This window comes from Ixodes scapularis, unplaced genomic scaffold (assembly GCF_016920785.2).
Source record: "Ixodes scapularis isolate PalLabHiFi unplaced genomic scaffold, ASM1692078v2 PGA_scaffold6__148_contigs__length_123643588, whole genome shotgun sequence".
Classification (NCBI taxonomy): Eukaryota; Metazoa; Arthropoda; class Arachnida; order Ixodida; family Ixodidae; genus Ixodes; species Ixodes scapularis.
Genome location: NW_024609881.1, coordinates 25917133 through 25939904, shown reverse-complemented (window position 1 = coordinate 25939904; position 22772 = coordinate 25917133). Strand labels below are relative to the sequence as shown.

Genomic DNA, 22772 nt, shown 5'->3' with positions numbered 1-22772 from the left:
GGAGGAGAGTAGTGAAGGACAAAGGCGAGAGGGAGGCGACGTCACGGGGCGGAAGCCAATGCGCGCGCAGACGCTGAGGCGACTTGCAGGTGTGCGGAACGCGTACGCCTTGGTTCGAGCTACAAATAGGAGTGTAAACCAAGTACTAACACTAATCCAAGTAGGCGGCAAAAAAAAAAAAAAAAAAAAAAAATTGAAGGAAGATTCATCGGTGGATCTTTAGGGAATGCGTTTGCATGAAATTGGGAAATGCCACACACGTCCCCCTTTGGGAAAGACAACGCTGACCCCGTAACGAAGTGAAAAAGAGGAAGGAAAAGAGACAGCCAAAAGGGGTCAGCGGAGCGTTCCCCAATGGGGACATGATTGGTGTTTCCCATGAGTCAATTTAACACATTTTATAGCCCACTTACACGGGCAACCCTAACCTCAGTGAAGTCATCCTTGTCTGGAGTTATGCTTAAACACAGTTACCACACTATACTTTCGGTCAGCTATTTTTTCGCAAGTCAACAACCTGCGTGGACAGCTTTGGTGGGTGCTCAAGATGCACAAGTATACGTGTGCATCTTGCTGGCGTCGTCAACGATGCAATCTCCAGGTTTTTGTCATCTAGATTTGCGATGTACGCAGCGACGGTATCTAAACGGCTGCCCACGGGGGGCCCCGCCGTGGTCGCCAAGTGCTCGCGTACAGTGCAGCCGAGCACTACGCGAGCGTTCAATGCGGGCTCGTGACAACGCCTGGACGCGCATTCGAGTAATGGTTTGTTCGCGATCGCGGCGATGACGGGAATAGCCGAACTCTATCTATGTCGGAACTGTCGAGGAGACGAATGCTGCTAGTTTTTTCTTTAATCCTTTCCGCGACTGCCACTGCATGGAGAACAGAACAACAACTTAAGTGTGACGAAAATAATCCCAGGAGAAGGGAGACAAAGGACCAACACAAGTCTCCAAACGCAGCTACGGGACTCGTGCGCGACCGAAAAAACCGCCTGGTCCGGGTATCGAACCAGGGACCTCTCCATCTCCAGTGGAGCGCTCTACCAACTGAGCTAAACAGGAGTTAGACGTCAGTAGAGCAAGTGGGTTTTATCAGCTGCCACCAGTCTATCACCAACCAGGGTGAACGGCTTGCATTTTAAGGCTATGCTTATAATGCAATTAAATCCAAAAGTGCAAGCGGGCTGAACAAGAATAACTGAAAGTACTAAAATTGTTGTATCGCCTCTTGCAAACATTGTCTGGAGAGGTGCAGACGGTGTGTGCACGTCCAATCTGGCAGGAAGAAACAAGCCTCGGACAGTACCTGCAAAATATCTTTTATGCGAGGTATTACAGCGCAGTCCACTTGTAATGACAATGAGAAAACCCGAACATTTAATCGTTATAACCGAGTATCGTCGTATCTAGACTAGAATCTGAGCGATAACCGAATGTTATAGGCGGTACATCGTCATACGTGGTATCGTTATAAGTGGAAAGCACTTTAGGAGCATGACCGCGACTAAGGTTTTGGGCATTGCCCACGCAATCTTTTGGTCGACACCGTGCTCGACGCCAGGCGCCTGCCGGCCAGCGGGAGGGCGAGCGGTGCTGGCGCACCTGGAGGTAAATAGCGGCCAGCTCCTCTATGCTGTGTGTGGGCAAGTCGCGCGTGCACTGCAGCCCGACTGCCCGAACGGGCAGCTGCCGGGCCAGCTCGTTGAGGGCCCCCACGTGGCCCTCGATGGGATGCACCAGGAACACCGGTCCACCGGGGCGCCCGTTCATCTCCACCACCACTTGGTCCGGCACCAGCTTCTCCATGAGCGTCAGGCGGGGCACTTCCGACACCGACGCGTGATCTGCGGGGCAAAAGAGGCACTGAGCCTCGCACGCTCGAGCGGTATTCATAAACTACGGCAATAAAAGGACGCCAGAAATTCTCTTTATTGTTTGGACCAGTATTCATTTTGTGTACGATCGTTGTTGGCGCTTCGATTAACATTGCAAAATTAGTTTCTTTCTATGTACTGTTTTGCAACCATAAAGCGTCAATTTTAGCGCGACTTTGAACCACTTAAAGGAGGGGTTATTTTCTGCCGTCTTTAAAAGGCAGCGTAGTCGCCGGTATTTTAGCGCACAACTGCGAATATATAAAACGTAGAAGTCATGCTTCGGACAGAATTTCTTAAAATAATCAGCTCGGCGGAAAAATGCGCGCAGCACCAATGGATTCCCTCGACCGCTTCACAGATTGAGGGGCAGCGAAGTCGCCATAAAGACGCGAAGAAATATCACTCCAGACAAAACCTTCCTCGATTCATTACTAAACGCTGGTTCAGACACTTGTGTTTGGTTGCAAGGAACGACAAAGAGAGGGCGGTGCGGGCGTATGGCCGACACGGGTCGCACAGGGACAAATATCTGAGAAATCTTCATTATCTAGCTGAGAGCCTACTGATCTTGAAAGTGGTGCCCATAGGTAACTAATCTACTGAATAGACCTATTGCTAAATTACCCAAGCATCAAGGAGGATGCAAACAATGGTGTTCCACGCGCCGCATATGCCGGCGTCTGCATAAGCAACTGTGCTAAATCAAAAGCCTAAAACAAATGGCACTTTGCACGGGCGTTGTCAGCGCTTTTTTATTGTTAGTTAATTCGACCTTTTGAACGGGGAAGGGGTGCGCGTCCGGTGCGTACGGCGGTGCGAGCGTGGAGTTTTTAGTCACTGCAAACAAAATATCCACTGAACCCTGGCCGTAAACAGCTTCGGTGTAAAACAATCGTTTTCTTTTAATCTCTTCGCAAAACTTCACGACGTTGTTCAGAGGGCGCATTGTTGGCATAGTCCCCCAATGGCAATATTTGAATGCGGCTCGTAGATTGGATCCAAGCATTGCACGGGCACTCGATTTGGGCTCGCGATAATCAATAGCTCGACGAGCGTTTGGGTAGTGGCTCGTGTCCAATCGCTGCAATGACGACAATAGCCGAATCCCCAACAACGTCTGGCTATTATAGACATTGGCGGAGTATAATCGGCTCCAGATCACGTGGCTGCTGGTTCTGGCTGCCAATCGTGAGAAAAAATGCTGCTCGTGTTTTTTACCATTTTTCTTTGCGACTACCACTGCACGAGGAGGAAATCTAACGCGTGGTTTATAGGCTATAACCGTAAGAAATTAATTTGAAAGAACATTTTTGCAAAGTAAAAAAATTGTTGCGTCGCTTGTTTATGTAGTTGCGAGTACGTGAACCAGCCTCGGCACCTCCCACGAGCAGTACGAGGGAGGGGACTTACCGAGGATGTGTGTCACGGACTGGACGGGGTCCTTCTTGTCCTTGGCCTTGGCCCCGGAGGAGAGGTCGGCCTTGACCAGGCTCGAGACCACGGGGTGGCCCTGGCGCAGGAAGCGGTCCAGCACCGCCAGGCACGAGCCGATGCACTGAGGCACCGTGCCGCCCACCACCACGTCCGCCCCCACCGTCTCCCGCAAGACGCCCACGTCACCGATGGCGCCCCACTGGATGGCCAGGCCTGGGGGGACATGGGAGGTCAGCGGGGGGTTCTCCGGCCTCGAGTCCAGTTTGAGCGAGTGTCGCCTCCAACTCGCTAGACTGTTCCACTGTATCGGCGCAGCTTTTGAGATTCTCGCGTCTTGCGTTTCAGGTCTAGTGACCGAGTGTAGGTCCTACACATTTACTCACACTATTTACACTTTACAATATCTAGCGCTACGAGGGATATTTTCGCTACCCACTGAGATCGTCGGCCGTGCTGCACGCTGCATCGAGTGTCGCGCGCTACCCCACCTTGCGCTCCTCTTCTTCTCTTCTTGGCGCTCGGTGACTACAATACTCTCTCTCCCTCCCCTCTCTCTCTCTCCCGCCTTCCGAGCATGACAGTATGATGGTGGTAAACACCACGTCACTTGGCGAGGCGGAGCTCGGAGAGAATCACCTGCGCATGTTTCGTTGCGGTGAATAATGGTCGTGGTGTGTGACGAAGAGTTTGATTGTCTAGATCCAAACAGACCGGAGTCTCTGCGGTTGTTTTCGGAATAAGCGTAACAACGAGCCTCTACAGAGACCCACGCCAAGCACAAGCAAGACCGAGGAAACAACCGTAAACAACCAGGGGCCCTAAACTCGTCAAACACAAAGTTGGAGCCGAAGTTGACGGAGTGCGTCGATTGGACAATCACGACGATGACTTGGCGTTTTTCTCGTCGACGTCCAATCGGCGCGCTCCGCGAACTTTCGGCTACAGCTTTGTGTCTGACGAGTTTAGGGCTCCAGGAGACAGCCGTAGCGGAACCGGCCCCGAAGAAACCAGCCGTCGAGGCCACACGCAAATAGAAAGAACACGATCGCATCGACAGCCTCTAAGCCAGATTCGAAGCAATATGTTCCAAACTCAAAGAGCTAATCGCGGCGAATATCGCAGCAGTGAATGAAACAAACAATCGAGACGAACCAAGTCGGGAACATGAACAGGTTCGCCTACATCAAAAGGACCCTACAGCCGATCGTGAGCCACCCGACGTTTGCGCCCCTCTTCACGCAAATCCACCCAACCAAGAAACCCAGTATACGCCAACGCAATCATGGCCGCCAGCGCAACAGCAGCAGCAGCAGGCGAAACAGCGAGGCAATGGAACCGTCGCGGCCTCGGAAGGAAGAAGGCGGTCATCGCACATGTCGCGCTCAAGTCGGACGTGATACTAATACAAGAGACACTCACCGACGCACCGTCGCTACCCGGCTACAGAGTGCACTAGGGACCGCCCGATGGCAGAGGCCTGTGCACCCTGGTCAGGAAGGAACTCACGTTCGTCGAACACGAGCTGCACAACAATAGAAAGATCGAGCACACACTCACTGGAATCATCCCGGGCAAGAAGAGAAAAGGAAGCATATTTCTGCTTAACATCTACAGCAACCCATCGCAGAGAAAACAGAGATTCTGGACATTACTGCACAGAGCCAGCACCGCAGCGGGCCGCAACACGCTGCTCGCGTGCGGTGACTTCAATGCGATGAAGCCAGCCTGAAGTTGCAACAAGTACACAACAAAGGGCCGCGGCCTGTACCAAGATGCCACAGAACTCGACTTCATCCTCATCACGGACCCGACCCATCCGACGAGAATCGGTAACTTCGTGTCCCGGGACACCACTCCGGACCTCACGTTCGTTAAGAACGATGCCCGGGGAGCGATCACCTGGAGAAACATGTGGGCCGACCTTAGCAGCGACCACACCGTCGTGGACATCAGCATACCGGAACACAACGACACCAGCATCAGAACACAAAGATGGATAGATTGGGATGCCTTCCGAGACGCTAGAAACCAAAAGAGAGACGGTGAGGACGAGATCGAAGACATCGACTCGTGGACGGCAGAAATCACCAAGAGTGTACGCGATGCGACCAAAGAACTTGAAACGGGCGCGGAGATCGACAAAGTAGACAGCCGGCTAGCGCATCTCATCGAAGCCAAATGTCGATACTCAATCAATGGAAGAAACAACGGCTCAACGGCAGGCTTAGAAAGAAGGTGGCGGAGCTCAACCGAGCGATCGAGGATCACTGCCGCGCGCTATGCGCGCAACAGTGGAACGAGATCTGCAACGCGGCAGACGGGCAGATGCACAACGGGAAGACGTGGAACCTGCTGCGGCACGTGCTCGATGAAACCAAGACCAAGTCGCACCAAAGCGACAGACTCGCCAAGCTCATACACCGGCCGGTCTCGGCACATGGCGCCGACGAAGTCACCAGGCGCATCAACGACGAATACCTGCCAACTACACCCACCGAACAACACGCGCGTACAGCGGCCTACCCAGCGCGAAGCTCGATCGTGACATCGACATCGAGGAGATCCGCGTGGCCCTGAACGACCTCTGCAGCCGGTCGGCGTCCGGCCCGGACCTCGTCACAAACAAGACGCTCAAGAACCTCGACGACGATTGAGAACCTAGCAAAATACTTCAAGATGTTGTGGAGAGCGGGCGCGCTGTGAAACAGTGGAAGACAGCCAAGACCATCCTGATCCCCAAGCCGGGGAAGCCACCGGACACGGACAGCCTCCGGCCCATCTCGCTCACGTCCTGCGTGGGCAAGGTGTTTGAGCACGTCCTGCTCAACAGGTGGCAAGACTACCTGGAACGCGAAGGGCTGTACCGGGCCACAGTGATCGGCTTCAGACGGCACCTGAGCACGCAGGACGCGATGCTGCAGCTCAAATACCAAATCATCGACGACGGCGGCAACGCCCGCGACAAGAAGGCAATCGTGGGGCTCGACCTACAGAGCGCTTTTGACAAGGTGAAACACTCGGCGTCCTGTCCCAGATCTCCAAGCTCAACATGGGCGAAAGATCCCTATAACTACTATATTAAGGACTTCCTCACGGACAGGATCGCCGAGCTACGATCGCCGAGCTACGAGGTGACCTACAGACGCAAGGGAAGGAGCTCGACACCGCAGGGGTCGGTCATTTCGCCGATGTTGTTCAACCTGGTAATGATCGGAGTGGCCGAGAACCTCGCGGACATCGAAGACGTCAGGCACACTATCTACGAGTACAATATCGCGCTGTTGGTAACCGGCGGCAGCGACTTCCACATCGAGGGCGCGCTGCCAGCCGTCGTCGACGCGATAGAAGACCAGCTGGAAGGCACCGGACTGAGATGTTCGCCGAGCAAATCGGAGCTACAAATAGTCCCACCTACAAGCAAGGGCAGAGGCAAGCCCAGACAACGCGAGTACGAAAAAATCCGTATCGTAACCAAATCCGGCAACGTGATCCCCGAGGTCGGCAAAATCAAGATCCTAGGCATGGTCATCGAAAAGCACGGAAGAAACGGCGAAACTGTCGCCCGTGTCACGTTAAAAGCGGCCAACGCAACGCGACTTCTCAAACGAGTCACGTCCCGGAAGGCAGGCATGAGAAAGGAGAGCCTAATCAGGCTCGTCCAATCCTTCATTATCAGTCACTTCGCGTACGTTGCAGCCTACCACAGATGGCTGCAACACGAACGCAACAAAATCAACGTCATCAACCGAAGAGCGTACAAGACGGCGTAGGGCCTGTTCGAGTCCACGAGTACGACCCGCTTCTTACAACTCGAGATACATAACACTCTCGAAGAAATAGCCGAAGCGCAACGGGCCGCTCAAACTGGAGCGGCTGTCCACGACTAAAACCGGGAGGAGGATACAGGACGACCTGGGAATAGGAGGCTCGAATGAGGTGGAGAGGAAGCTTCCCGTCCCCGAAGAGGTCAGACGCCAGACCAGAGTCGACCCCATAGCCAAGAATATGAATCCCGACTACAACAAGGGAAGAAGAGCAGCGAGGGCCAAGGCTCTCATCGACCTGCAAACCAAAGACAAGCACGCGTGGTACGTGAACGCGGCCGAATACAAACGGAACGCCTTCGCAGCGGTTGTCATCAAGGGGTCAACCGGCGGCGCCACGAGGACGGCAGCGAGCGTGAGAAGCGCCACAGCGGAACAAGCGGAGGAGGTGGCCATCGCCCTGGCTATCGCCGACGCAGAGTGCCACACGGTGCTGAGTAACTCGAGAGAGGCGGTGCGAAACTTCACCAAACGCCAAATCTGTAGGGAGGCCGAGCGCGTATTGCAAGGGATCAAACTGCAAGACAGAAAAGTGAGAATCAAGTGGTTCCCAGCGCACGTGGTCGACGCGTCGGGACGCAATGACAACCACAATGAGACGGCGCACGCAGCGGCGCGAGCGCTAACCAACCGCACCCGGCGACAGACCGTCCGAAGTGGCTCGGAGCCAAGGACCGCATGATGAACTATAACGACATCACGAAGGCCTACTGCCTGGCTCGCAGGACGCTCCCTCCCCCGCACCCGAGGCTGAGTAGAGCGGAGGCGGTACTACTGAGGCAGCTTCCGACCGGATCACTATCGAGCCCAGGTCTGATGCATCGCATGTACCCCGAGACATACCCGACCGACAAGTGCAAGGTCTGTCGGTGGGAGGCGGCAGGTCAGACGCACATATGTGGAACTGCATCAAACGCCCAGAGGAAGCAAGATCAAGAACTATGCCGCCGCGGCTCGAGGCAGCTGCGAAGAGCTACGACCAGGACGAACAACAGGTCTTGAACGAAGGTGCGTGCTACGGTGTCTGCTCGAATATCTTGAATGGGAAATGCATGTGGCCAGCGGATGAACCGATCCACGCATCTAAGAGGATATCGATAACCCTCAGATGGTGGCAGGGATCCCACAATATTGATGTGAATGTGGTCGGAGCGTTTTTTTGTGGGTATAAATGCCTGTAGCGGCGCAGAACTGTGACGTCGGACCTTCGATTTTCGGCAGTGAATGCAGGTTTGAGCCTAGCTTCGGACATCTTTTTTGATTCCGGGCCAGAGGAAGCGTTCAATCATTAGATGTTAAGTGGCACGAATACCGGGATGAGATAAACCGTGTTCGGTGTCAAAAACTTGCCTTCGAAAGTTGGCAGGTATGAATGGTTTTGGTGTAGCGGTAGAGACGTCCCAGACTACTCGTGTGGTGGATGAAGGTAAATAAATCTCCTCGAAGACAAGCCGACCAGGAAATTCGCGTAGATGTTTAAGCTCCTGGTCTTGTTGCTGTGCAACGCCTATTGCATCATAGTCGACAGCAGAAGGAAAACCAAGTCCACAGGAAATTGGGGTGCTCCAGGACAAAGCGTCAGCAACAGGACAGTCGAGGCCTCTGACATGGCGAATGTCAGTGGTATATTCGGCAATATAAGCCAAGTGCCGTGTCTCGCGAGGTAAGTGTGTGTCTGTGCCATTTTGCACAGCATACGTGAGGGTCTTGTGGTCTGTCAGCACGAAGAACTCTGTTCTTTGAAGAAAAGTTCGAAAATGGCGTATTGCAGTGTACGTTGCTAACAGCTCACGTCCGAAAGTTCTGTAACGTTGTTCCGCCGATGTCAGTTTTCTTGAAAAGAAAGCAATTGGCTTCCAGACAGTGCCGATTAGTTGTTGTAAGACTGCTCCTGCGGCGACGTCGGAGGCGTCTACCATAATGGTAGTTGGAGTGTTGTGCTGGAGATGTGACAGAAGCGTCACATTTGCTAGTTCCAGTTTCGCTCGGTTGAAAGCTTGTTCTGCGATCAGTGTCCACTGCACAGGAGACGAGGGTGTCTTGCTCCCTTTCAGCAGAGAAGTAAGGGGAAACCGAATCTCAGCGCACTGGGGAACAAATCGCCGATAAAAGTTCACCAGTCCAAGGAACTCGCGAAGGCGGCGAATGGTTCTGGGTGCTGGGAAATAGCTGATCGCTAGCACTTTTCTTGGAAGGGGCCGTATGCCGTGTTGATTCACTTTGTGGCCTAGGAATTCTAGGTGTGATGCCCGGAGTTCGTCTTTTCCTTGGTTGATGTTAACACCGTAATCGGCGAGGCGCTGGAAAAGAAGTCGCAGATGTTGGATGTGTTCAGTCTGGTTTTGACTGAAGATTAGGAGATCATCAACGTATGCAAAGCAGAAAGGCAATCCTCTGCGGACGGTGTTGATCAACCTTTGAAAGGTGTGGGCGGCATTTCTGTGTCCGAAGAGCATTTAAAGGTACTCAAACAGCCTAAATGGTGTCGTGATGGCCGTCTTAGCAACGTCTGCAAGTTCAACCGGTATCTGGTGGTAGGCCTTGACGAGATCTATCTTCGAAAAATAGTTGAGCCGTGAAGGGATAGCAAAAAGTCCTGGACATGTGGTATTAGATACCTGTCTGGTAGTGTGGCGTTGTTTAGGGGACGGTAGTCGCCGCAAGGTCGCCAATCTCCGGGCTCTTTTTTAGGTACCATACGCAGAGGCGAGGCCCATGGACTCGAAGAAGGACGAATAATGCCCAATTCCAGCTTGTGTTCGAACTCTGCCTTGGCGATCTTCAGACGTTCTGGAGCATGTCGTCGTGGTCGAGCATAGGTGGGAGCCCCCGTCGTCTCGATATGTTGGGACACGTCATGTGGCACGGGTCGGGAAAAGTTGCTCGGACATGTTAGCCACTTGAACTCCTTGAGAAGGTTGTCGTAGGGTGAAAGAGGAGGATCAGGGATGATCAGTGGAAGAAGTGACGACTTCATTTCAATGCCTTGCACAGTCAAGAGAGTGGTGTCATCTATTAGCCGAAGATGAAGCATGTCTACCAGGAGATTATAGTGACGAAAAAAGTCTGCGCCAAGAATCGGGTAAGGGACAGCCGCGAGGAGAAATATCCATCGGAAGGTTCAACGGAGCCCTATGTCGAGGGTGAGGGAAGACTCGCCATAAGTGGGAATATGTCTCTTGTTGGGGGGGGGGGGGGGGGAGCTGCCGGTAGTGTACATGGCTGTCGCTTGCTTGAGGATATGCTCGGTGGCGCGAGAGAATATGCACACTTCGGCACCCGTGTCTGCCAAAAATCGTAGTTTAGAGTTTTTGTCTGTGACAAAAACAGGCGGGAGGTAGAGTGAGCACTCCGACAGCCGCCTCTAGTGGCGCGCTGAGCCGTTTTCTGACGCCGTACATTGAGCTCGACATTTTGGTGCCTTGTTCCCAAACTTCCAGTGGTACCAGCAGATACCTGGTGGAGAGGATCCGGGTAGTCGTGGGGAACGTCCGAACTGTGAAGAACGAGATCTTGAACGCTGGCGAGATCTACATGGAGCAGCGGTCATGAGTGCGGTTACTTGCGTTGTCAACTGGTTGATCTGCGTCCGCATGTCCTCGACGACATCTGGGACCAGAAATTTTCTTATGTCGCTGTTCTCTTGCGGCGACCTACTAAGAGCCAGAGAGTCTGTAGCAACCGTTGATATAGCCGGTGAGGCTACCTCCACGACTCTGTCCGTGAGCTCTGCCAAAGCTTCGATGGTGAGGTTGGTTGTTGGTGCCAGCACCATGCTGACAGTCGCGGGTAGCTGCTAGAGAAAAAGCTCTCGAAAAAGCGAAGGGTCCAATGTCGTAGGAGAGTCACCAAGCAGTTGCTGGAGGCGTCGAAGCATTTGGGATGGCGTTTGGTCACCAAGTTCTTCCATTTTCGGCAGTTGCTGTAGTCGTCCTTCTCGGGAAATGAACGTTCTTCTCACCAGTCCCGCTTTGAGGGTGTCGTACGGGTTCTAATTTGGTGGCGTGAGAATAAGGTCCCGGACCTCTGTTGCGACTTCTGGTGACAAAACTCCAATGACTTGGAGGAATTTTGTCAGTTTTCCCGTGATCTTTGCTGTGTGAAACTGAGCCTCCACTTGAGCGAACCATAGGAGGGGGTTTGATGGCCAAAGCTGCTGGAGTCGAAAACGAACCGCACCGACATCTCTGTTGTGTTGTCCAGTGGCCATTTCTCGCACGATGGAGGCGAAAACACTGAAGAATGCGTGCGTTGCGGGGTCATTAAACATTTAGGGACCAAGTGTTGATCCTACACATTTATTTACACGATTTACACTTTACAATACCTAACGCTATGAGGGATGTTTTCGGGACCCACCGAGATCGTCGGCCGTGCTACACGCTACACCGAGTGTCACGCGCTACCCCACCTTGCGCTCTTCTTCTCTTTTTGGCGCTCGGCGCCTACACAGGTATGTACGAGAATCGTTCGAGGTTTGCCGAGACAACGGAGCAAGATATAGAGGTGTGGGTATCGCACGTGTGCACGCCACAATTGCCAAATTTATTGCTAATGTGTATTATATTTACGTACAGTCAGGAGCAAAAGTTTACGGGGCACGGGAGCGCCAGCCGAAAAGACTGGCAGCGCCTTCTCACGGCGCGTTGCCGCTCTCAAGACTCGCGCTTTGCGCATGCCCTTCCTTTCTTGTTCGCGGTCATGCTTTTTTCGCTCGCTTCCATTCGACACCTACGAGACAAGAGGGCACGGCGCAAGGTGCCGCGACAGGTTATCGTAGCATGCGCGAGCTCCGTCATTCATCTCGGTGGCTGAGGCAGACGCGTGGCATGATATGGCTGTCATAGTGGCACCTTGCGCCGGTCCCGGTTATCTCGTGCGCGTCGGGCGGAAGCGAGCAAACAAGACATTACTTCGAGCACGAAAGGAAGCACATTCCCGAAGCGTGAATCTTGAGAGCGGCCGCGCGCCGTCAGAAGGCGCAACCAGCCATTTCGGCTGACGTTCCCGTGCCCCGCATATTTTTGCCGCCGACTGTACATTATTCTTAAACTCGCAATTGATCATAGTTTCCTGCCTCGAGTAAGGGAAGGAAGAGCAGTTTTATGAACGCATTGGCGTGGAGATATATTTGACGCTGCGTTCGAGTCAGCGTTCTTTGAGGTCGGAGCAGATGCACAGGACAGAAAGTGCATGCATTCGGGTGCCATGGCAACACAACACTTTTTTTGCTTTTGTTTGTTCTTTTTACTCAGTTCTGCCGTTAGGCTAACGGTGGCGCTGTTGGCATAGGCTACTCGGGCGCATGCCAGCAGGACTTTATGCCGCCGATCGCGTCGAAGCATTCGCCGGGCTGCGTGTCCTCACCTAAAGAGTAGCATCTTACATCGTGGCTGGGACTTTTGTCCGTGAGACATCGCCGAACAAGTGTAGCACGATGAAAATTCCGAAGGACATTAACATAATGCTTTTCAAATATCGTGTGCCAGGAAAGACGTTTGATGCGATTGCGGCAGTCCTGGCCATTGTGGCGACGACCGACGTGTCCATCTGCGGGCCAGCGGTGCACAATCAAATTTTTAATGAAGAAAACAGTTAGACTAGCTGGAAATTTGAGGAGATTACAAGCACAGCGTGGTATTTTCGATAGATGAGCAGAATAGTACCTTACAACATGTCCCAGAGACTACGTTTCCTTAGGAACTCAGGGGCTCTTCAGAGTACCCTCATGGGTTCCCTAAACCATTTCCCTGAACGCTCCTGCCCCTAAGCCAAAGTTGTTTTTCCAAATCAAGCACTACTTCGGAAAATTCGAGCCACCCACTGATTCGCACCGGTGAGCCAAACAGTTTCTACTGTGTGCATATTACTTTTAATGGTTTTTGTATGCTTCTGAACCGCTTTATCGCATCGATGCCTAGCTTGGGAGGAGTTCCTCGACTGTCATTCAGGTAGATATGTGTGAATGCACAAATTTTCGAATAGTAGTTTTGAATGACAGACTATTCGACGTTCGCCTCGAGGTTAACTGCAATATTTGAATCTTTCGAAGTGTTCATCGCGGTAGGTCAGCCCCGTTGAGGGCACTTCTCAATCAGCGCCTGTGCGCCGCAGCGAAGCTATACCCGCGGAGCCGCCGCGATCAATACTTCGATAAGTATGAATATTGCTGTTCACCTCGAAGCTAAATATGAAACGACCTATTAATCGGAACCACTAATTGAATATTCGCAATAACCTAGTTCCTCAGGATCGGAAAGTATGAGAACCCGTGCCCCGGAGCAAGAGACACCCACCAGGCAGTCCGTCGGCCACCCTCCTCTCGCAGACGCGCTCCATGACGGAGTTGGCGTAGCCGTAGTTGGTCTGGCCCTCGTTGCCCCGGCCGCACGTCACTGACGAGAAAGCCACGAAGTGGTCCAGCTGGGGACACAGCTCCTGGGACGCCGCATCCAGGTGCAGGGTGCAGGCCGCCTTGGGGCGGAACACCGCCTCGAACGCCTCCACCGTCTGGTTCTCCAGCAGGGCGTCCCTTAGAGCCTGCGCTCCACACACGCCCCCTCTGAGGAGCGACTCAGGCATCCGCGTTTCACTGCGACTAGAGTAACCGTAGATGTTCCGCTTGCAGTGCAGAGTATCTAGACGGACCCCAATTTGTTGCTGCAAATATTGCGGGAGAAGCAACCGTCGCCTTTACAGGAGACGCAGCTGGTGAAACGACATGAGGCGGTGATTAACCACGCATGCGCTGTCGTCCGTCTCCCAAGTTGTCGTTGTGCGTCCTTCAAAGTCGACCGTTCCCCTTCTAAATCTCCAAGGGGCAACTTTTTTTATAAAGAAACGACAATCGCCAGTTTTTTAAGAAGAAGTAACAACTATCAGGTCAACAGGATAGATCTGGGCCATGTTTTACCCGCGATGTCACATCTTTCCAATAAGCGTTTGCGCATGCATACGCTTTCACCGCTGACCTTTGCTCTCGGCCGCCGCCATTTATCGAGGGCACTGATGATGAAGATTTCGGGGTTTAATAGCGCAAGAGCTACGAGGCCATCTGCGCCAAACGATAGTAACAATCAGCATACTTTGGTGAGGGTGTTAAAAAAGTGCAACCTAGGACTTGGCAAAGCTATAGTTGGTATAAAATGCCAATGCTAGTAAGAAAGTCTATTATCCTGCTAAAAGGGACTATGGGATTCTCCCCCAGCAGGAGGGCCAGACGAAACGGGATCTGTTGTCGAAACAACTCAGGAAAATGAACACGACACTTTGGCTCCAGACCGGGACAGGACCAGAAAATATGTAAAATATTAAGAGTATCTCCACACTGATCACAAGTAGCTGGATCATTTCCCCAAATTCGGTACTTATGAGTGATAAAAGAATGCCCAATTCTCAGACGGCACATCAAGGTTTCATAAAAACGACTCTTGCATATGAAGCGCTTTCCCAGGCTCCAAGAACAGGCTTTCTAACGTGGAGCTTGTTTTCACACTCCCTGTCCCATTCCAACTGCCAACAACGAAAAAGTGATGCTTTACTAAATGTTTTATATCCTGATATGGTAAACAGGAAGACGATTGGACAAGGTTTCCCACAGACCCTGCAAGCCTGTCAGCCTTCTCGCTGCCCTCTATGCCAACGCGACTAGGCACCCAACAAAATATTATGCTTTGACCGCCATGTAGAGCAGTGTTGAGTTTACTCTGAATTTGTTGTACAAGCATGTTTTTAATTTCTTTAACAGAGCAAACTGCAATGATCAAATTTTGAGAATCAACAAACAGAACAGCCCTAATTATTTTCTTATGTAGAATGTAGTCTATCGCAATTGATACTGCATAGAGTTCTGCAGTAAAAATGCTTGCGAATTAAGTCGCTTAATTTTAGAGAAGCGTTCTGAATACACAGCGCAGCCAACAAAAGACGAAGTCTTGGCGCCATCTGTGTAAACACGAAAATAACCATCATACCTGATTTGTACCTCACAAAACTCTTGCAGTATTACAGCATGAGAAATGCCATGTTTGTTAAATTTTGTGAGCGGCCAGTCACAGGCAACTAGCAGTGTCTTCCAGGGAGGAATACGGTTGTCGACCTTTTGAATGAGGCCGACCGGGTCCAATAAATGATGCAGTGAAGTGCAAAGTTCTTCAATGCGGGTGCTTAATGGTGTCACGATGCTTGGCTTGTTTTTAAAAAGACGGGAAAACCTCGAAGTTGTAAGGGAAGAGTAAGTGGGGTCTTGAGGGTCAGGCAGCATCTAAAAAGCATACGCTAGGCTAAGATATGTACGTCGTTTGTTCAGTGATAGCTAATTAGCTTCTGCATACAAACTGGAGATAGGGGGCGTCCGGAAAGCACCAGTTGCTAGTCTCAACCCAAGGTGGCGAACTGGGTCCAACATCCTGAGGGCAGATGGCCGGGCCGATCCATACACTGTCGCACCATAGTCAAGACGAGATCTCACAAGGGCGTTGTACAACCGTAGAATACAATTCCTGTCAGAACTCTATGACTTGTGAGATAGAACTTTCAAAAGATTCATGGACTGAAGACGTTTAGTTTTTAAAGCTTTCAGGTGTGAAATAAAATTAAGCTTTTCATCAAATATCACACCAAGAAATCTGTGCTCTTTCCTGACAGGTACAGGATTTCCATCTAGTTCCAGTGATGGATCCAATGACAGCCCACGACGCTAAGAAAAGTGCGCACAGATTGTTTTGGATGCAGAGAACCGAAACCCGTTCTTTTGAGCCCACTTGAAAAGTTTGTTTATGGCTATCTGCAATTGGCGCTCACAGCTGGAAAGGTTACAAGAGGAAGAGGAGATCTGTATATCATCAGCGTAAAGAGAATATGAAACAGAAGGAGGTAGCAGTCGTGGAATTGAATACATTTTTAGCACAAATAAAATCGCGCTCAAGACTCCTCCTTGAGGGTCTCCATTTCCTTGCACGTAGGAATCGGATAGGCTGTAGCCAAGAAGAACTTGAAAAGTCCTGTTTGCTAGATATTCCCTTATGCATTACAGCATACGACCACGGATGTTACATGCATACAGATTTTGAAGAATCCCATGTCTCCACGCTGTATCTTATGCCGTCTCCAAATAAAAAAAACTGCAACACAGTGACGAAAATAATCCCTGGAGAAGGGGAACAAGGGGGACAAAGGACAAACATAAATCTCCAAACACAGCTGTGTGACTGGTACGCGACCGAAAAAATCCGCCTGGTCCGGGTATCGAACCCGGGACCTCTCCATTACAGGTGGAGCGCTCTACCAACTGAGCTAACCAGGGGTTAGACGTCAGCAGAGCAAACGGGTTTTATCAGCCACCACCAGTCGGTCGCGTACCAGTCACATAGCTGTGTTTGGAGGTTTATGTTTGTCCTTTGTCCCTCTTGTTCCCCTTCTCCAGGGATTATTTTCGTCATTCTTGTCTAGCTCGCTTGCACCTTTGCATTTAATTGCATTCTAATAAAAATGCAACACAGTGCTGCCGGTTTACAAATGCATCACGTATCACAGTTTCCAAGCGTACCAAGTTATCGAGAGTAGAACGACCTCGACGGAATCCACACTGGTTGTTATCAAAGGCCCCTGTTGTTCCAATACATACACCAGTCGCCTGTGTATCAGCCTTTAAATGTTTTTTCCGAAGCAGCTCGTCAGTGCGACTGGGCGGTAACTTGATAGCTGTGAAGGATCTTTATTGGGTTTTAGAAGCGGAATAACATATGGATATGCCTCAAAGTCTGAGGAAAACAAGCATTTTTCCATACAGAATAAAAAAAAGAAGGTTTTCAAGGGATTTCGTAGACAGGATACGAAGGATACGAAGCATTTCATAGTGAAGCCCATCGGGCCCAGAAGCAGATTGCATTTCAAATTAAGGGCCATCTCAAGTTCATATCGCGTAAATGGCTGATTATAAGAGGCTACATTTACTCCAGACACGACTAACGTTTGTTGCTCCGCACGAGCTTTAAACTGTGCGACGTTACCACTGTAGTTGGCCGAGCTAGATGGATTATAAAAATGTTCCCCGAGGATGTTAGCTATGTATTTTAATGACAAACAAGGAGCATTAAACGTTTTGATGGCAAAGCACCTATAATCTCCATTTACTTTCCTATATCTGTCCCAGGTCTTTTTGGAAGGGACAAAACTAGTTGGGAAGACAAGTACTTCATGCAAGACTTCCGGTTTGCGTGCTTCCTAGTCCAACTTTTCGGCGCTCTCACTCCACAAGGTTGTGTGAAGTGGGATATCTACAAAATTTTTCTCAGGCCCTGTCTTGGTCTGCCAGTGTTGTGGCACACTCCTTGTTTTACCAAGGTTTGCATTTTTTTGGCACATCACCAGAAGTTTCTGGAATAGAGCGGTGAGCAGCACTCAGTATCTGCTCAGTGATATAGAGCGTAGCGTTCTCAGGGGACATAGAAGAAAGAAGTGAAGGCTCTAACTTGGAGTGAAGACTGAGAAGTGCCCAGTCAGCCTTGTCTAACTTCCACCTAGATACCCGCTCTAAACGATAAGGCAATGAAACGGTACTTTTTAAAATAACTGGATAGTAATCACTTCCAAAAGGGTTGCCGAGAACCTTCAATGCAAAGCAAGGAAGTAATGAAGGTGAAGCGATAGAATGATCAGTTGATGTGAATGAGTTGTGTGCCACACTAAAAAAGTTGGCTCTTTCCCGTTAAAAAGGCCCAGCCAAGACGACGATAAAAGACGTTCAATAACATAACCCCGGGAGTCTTGACGGGTACTACCCCACATGGGGTGATGAGCGTTAAAATCACCCAAAATTGAAAACGGTTGAGGAAGCTGTCCTACAAGTCCCTGCAGCTCTTGAAGATTCAAAGGAACATTTGGTGGTAAATATAAAGAAAAAAGCGTTACAAGGCGGTCCACGAAGACATGCACTGCGATAGCCTCCAGGGGCGTGCGGAGTGGAACTTGAGAGCGAGCAACTACACTCTGCACGGTCAGTACAACACCACCAGAAGGGATGGAAGAGGGGCGATCTTTTCTAAAATCCTGATGACGTCTTAAGATGTTAAAAAAAATTGGAATGTAGATGGGTTTCTTGTAAGGCAAGAGCGATGGGCCGAAGCTCATTCATGAAATGATTGACCTCATCAATGTTTCTTAAAATACCGCGACAGTTCCATTGCATAAAATGTAACTTAGTCATCTATTGAAAAGTGTGTAAATATGTAAATCTAAGGGGAAAAAATCTAGCAAAATAAATAAAACTCTGAAGAGCCAACTGGAACAAGGTGGAAGCAGTATCAACAATACGGCCGCTATCGGGGCCATCACTTGGGCGCTACTAGAGGTTGCTTCTTTTTAGATTTACGAGGGGCTGTCATCTATACCATCCTAGTCGGACGCAGGAGTAGACTTATGGTCAGCATCAGTTGGTATCTCCATGTCCTGGGAGGTGTCTGATAGATGAAGTATGACGGAGCTGGTCCGGCCTGGAACACTCGGGCGAAAACCCCGGCCACGCCCGGATAGAGAAGTGGCGGACGAACTGGGCGATAGGTCACCCAAGCTCGTCTTGACACCCCTTTTCACAGGCGCTGTATGGGTGCCATGCTGCTCCTGTGGTAGGGGGGCCCTCTCCAGAGAGGAGGAGCGAGAAACTCGCTCCAAATGCCTAGAAGGGGACCTAGGAGAAGGGGCAGGTGCGGCTGCTGCCGGCCTGTCCTTGGATGGAGGGGCAGCCGGCGTACCACCACCAGGGGTTGGAAGAGGCCGCTGCTGCTGCCTCGGTCGGGGAGCCGGGGCCCTAAGGTTGGCCGCCAAGATCTCGGGAGAGACCTAGGTGGCCCTTGATTACCGAGCGCGGTGCAGGGCCCCTGCGCACCGCCTCAGGATAACTACCATTTGAAAAAAAGGAAAAACGCGTTTTTTGCTTCTATGTATGTGATATTTTCTTTGACCTTAAGGGCAAGAATATCTTTTTCTTGCTGAAAGAAAGAACAGCTGCGGTAGTAAGCGGGGTGTGGTCCACCGCCAATAGCGCAATAGGCCACGGCCTCGCAAATGCCGGAGACGTGGCCTTGACCTTCGCAATTTGCACATGTCTCCAATCCGCGACTGCTGCGTGATCGGTGGTCAAAACCCTGACAACGAAAGCACCACTGTGGGTGGGGAACACAAGGGCGGATGCGGCAATTAAGACACCCTGCTTTTATTGTCTCTGGTAGAGTGTGCCTCTCGAAAGTCAAGTAACATGCTTGGAGGGCATTTCTTCACCATTCTTTTTAAACATTATTCGTTTGATGGCGACGACACCACAGCCTTTGAGGCCCTCAAGGTGTTCATCCTCACTGGTATAAAGGAAGCCATCCTCAGAGAGGACACCACGAATGGTGTTAAGTGTACTGTGAGGGCTCACCGACACTTTCAAGTCAACAATGCTGGTCATCTTGGAGAGTGCTCCACTTTGTTTTCTTTGTTTCTAACTCCACCAGGAGGTCTCCACAGTTGAGTTCTTAGCCTTATAGGAGAACCCTACAAAGTGCTCAAGAACTTTAGCTACAACAAAGGGTGAGAGCTTTGCAACTGATTTCTGTTCATCCAGCGAATGAATGACAGAAAAGTTTGCAGAGGTTTATTCCTTGGATTTTTTTCAGTGGTTTTGTGTTCAAGGCAGCGCCTTTTAAAGGCGTCCCTGAACGGTTTTTGGAGGGGTGGGGCACCATAGGAGGGCAAAGAGTGTTCAGGATCCGCGATGCACCGCCAATTACCGAGCCCAACAAGGGGTTAGGCTTGGCCAGTGACGTTACGTTAACAGTGCTGCCGGGAAACTATACCCAAGTGTGGGTCAAGACAGAGGTCAATTGCTACCAAAGGTTAGCCTTTGCAGTCAATGAGGGTGAAAAAGGAGTAAGATAAGTGAGAGAGAAGTAAAAGAAACAGGAAAGGTAAAAGTGAAAGATCGGAGGGGATAGTAGAAGAAAAGGCGACTAGACTGAATCATCCTGGCCGGGCCTTATCAGGAGTCCCGTCTACGAGAAGCGGGGGCCGAAGTGGTGTATTGCCTCCCCCGGGGGGCCCCGAAGGGTCCAAACCTACCCCGGGTTTGACTCAACCACCAGGATGCCCTTTTCCCCAGACACGGGAAAGCCACGCACTGCCAAACGTGGGCGGGCGAACCCACAAAGCTCGGGGTCCGTGGTGACACCACTCACGAAACACCTACTTCCACAGGTGCCCCCTGCGGGGATCGAGGGCACTACGACCAACATTGTCGGCATCTATATGCGTAAATGTCGTGTTTGCTGACGATTCCCTTTCGAGCATAAGTAGCACGGGGCATAAAAAGGCAACAGAAACCGGTACAATGGTACGATTCTAATGCGTTCCGACGGATGGAAAACGCTGGGGCGACGTTGGGTTGCTCTGCATTTGTAATACGCAGACCACCCCCTAGAACTCACTCGTCCCTCGAAAAAGGTTCCTCGATCGAAGACCCAATTCTCGTCTGCCACCGACACGCGAAAGTGACGATGGTCGAACTAATAGTTTCGAGACTGCCATTAGTTTGCCAAAAAGTGAAACTGCTTTCCGAGCCACCAGATGGCACTAAATATCAAAGAGTCCGACGCGTTCACCGGCTTTGGGCGCCACCCACCACGGCGAGGTTGAAGATGCCGCCCACGGAGCCGAGGGCGGCGGCCTCCTGCAGCAGCGCCCTGGCGCCCTCCTCGGTGGCCGCGTCCGCCCGGCTCACGGCCACCTTGGCGCCGGCCAGCCGCCAGCGGTGCAGGCAGAGGCGCTGGTAGCCCGTGCGGACGCCCGAGCGGGCCGTGAGCAGCAGCCTGCGGCAGCCCCGGGCCACCATCCAGTCGGCTAGCTCCAGGCCGAAGCCGCCCAGGCCCCCAACCACCACGTAGCTTTTGTCCTCGAAGAAGCAGCTGCGCGTGTGGGTTTCCAACAACAGGGACGTGGGCGCCACCGTCTGCCGCTGGGGCTCCTCGGGCCGCACCTGGGAGAGAACGTGGAGGGTCGTAAGGCCCCTCTGTAAACTTCAGGCTTCTCGTTTCTTTCGAGTACTGAAAATAATTGTTTTCGAGTTCAAAATATCTCGAGGTTGTTCTGGGGCAGGAAGAAACCAGCGCTCAGTCGTCATTCGCTCTCAAGGGCGGCTCATTTCAGAGCTGCACCGTCATTTCCTTTTGCCGCGCGAAGTACCTGCCTCGTGGAATGGCGAATTTGACGTTCAAAGAGCTTTTGGCACATGGAGGAGCTTTACTATTTCTTAGTTGCAGTTAGCAGCGCCTACGACCGTCCGCGGAATGTGGCATAGACAAGCCGGACGACTAAGGGATTGGCGGCGCTCCAGTGCGGATCAAAACGTGACAGAATGGCAATCTTCCGAAATCACCCTATAGGCTGGTTCATGCACTAAAGTTAGGTTGCAGCTTAGTGCACGGTGCACTATTATACAGTCCAAAGGTCGGTTCGCACACTTACGCTATTTACGACCGAGTGCATTAGCGCCTCTGATTATCTCTTATGACGAGAATTGAGGCCAGAAATAAAGAGCGTAGATCTCAACCCAAGGGGGGCGTTTGTAATTTAAAGGGATACTACAACGAAATTTCGACGCTTATTTTATGGTCTATACATGTTCAAAGGAACAGCCTCACATCGAACACACCAATGTCTTGTTAAAAAAGTCACGAAAAGGAATTTTAAAACGAATTAAGCGATTAGCAAAGAGCACCTGGTGGATGTCGCTAACCCCTCGTTTGTAATGCCCGTCTAGGAACCTTGACAGCTAGTGACGGTGAGCGCTCTCTTCCGGCCATGACAAAAGAAGAGGGGAAGGAGGAACTCCCGTCTTCCCGAGAATCCCTTTTGTGTGTTCCAGAAGTAGCTATTGTCCCCCTACAAGATTATAAAAGATTAACCCGTCACTCAAAATTCGTACAAAAGAAGCCACTTCGGTGGCTGGAACGACTTGGCCATCCCCTCGACGTCAGCCTCGCCGTACAGTTATTCGTCCTGAGACGACCTACGTCACGATTGCGTCGGATGTCACGTGCTCTAAGCTGGGCCTTCTCCAAGCGCTTGCCAGAGTGGGCCGTTTATAACAAAAAATACAGCCACCTGGCTCAAAATACAAACGTGCGATTGTCATTTACGGATCTTGTGGATCATATTCAACCTATTTTTGAACACGACGGATATATTTCAAATTTCGTTGAAGTATCCCTTTAATGGCAGAGATTGATTGCAAGTGCGCATGCGCTGCGGTTTCGCGTGGCAAGGAGGAAAGCGGGTGGAAAGGCAGAGATGGCCGCAGAAGACTGACTTTTTCGTCACTTCCTCACAGCTCGTGCGGAAAACACTGCCTATAAACCACGTAACCCCGATCAAGCTGTTGGAAACTCCGTAATGCAGGCTTTCGAACGACGAGAGAGCACATTGGTGCCATTTATCGGCTATCCGTGGAACACACGATTGCAATATATTGTCCTTTTGTTGCGCATCATTCTTTGTCTATTAGTTCGAAGAGCTTTTGGAAATGTTAAAAAAAAAAAAATGTTACGTACATGGTATATGTACATTTGACCTCGCAAATCCTGTGAAACCTTCGCTTT

General features: G+C 51.1%; 1 protein-coding gene across 1 annotated transcript in view; it reads right to left on the bottom strand.

Annotated features, from left to right (window-relative positions):
• The window catches only part of LOC8042585 (fatty acid synthase-like), a 131371-nt gene that overhangs the window by 15018 nt on the left and 93581 nt on the right, over window positions 1–22772 (bottom strand). The window contains exons 22-25 of the mRNA XM_040216147.2: window positions 20798–21151; window positions 13437–13680; window positions 3293–3529; window positions 1608–1849 (exon numbers count right to left, since the gene is read on the bottom strand). Of these exons, the coding sequence (XP_040072081.2) occupies window positions 1608–1849; window positions 3293–3529; window positions 13437–13680; window positions 20798–21151 (1077 nt within the window). The remainder of the gene's footprint in view (window positions 1–1607; window positions 1850–3292; window positions 3530–13436; window positions 13681–20797; window positions 21152–22772) is intronic.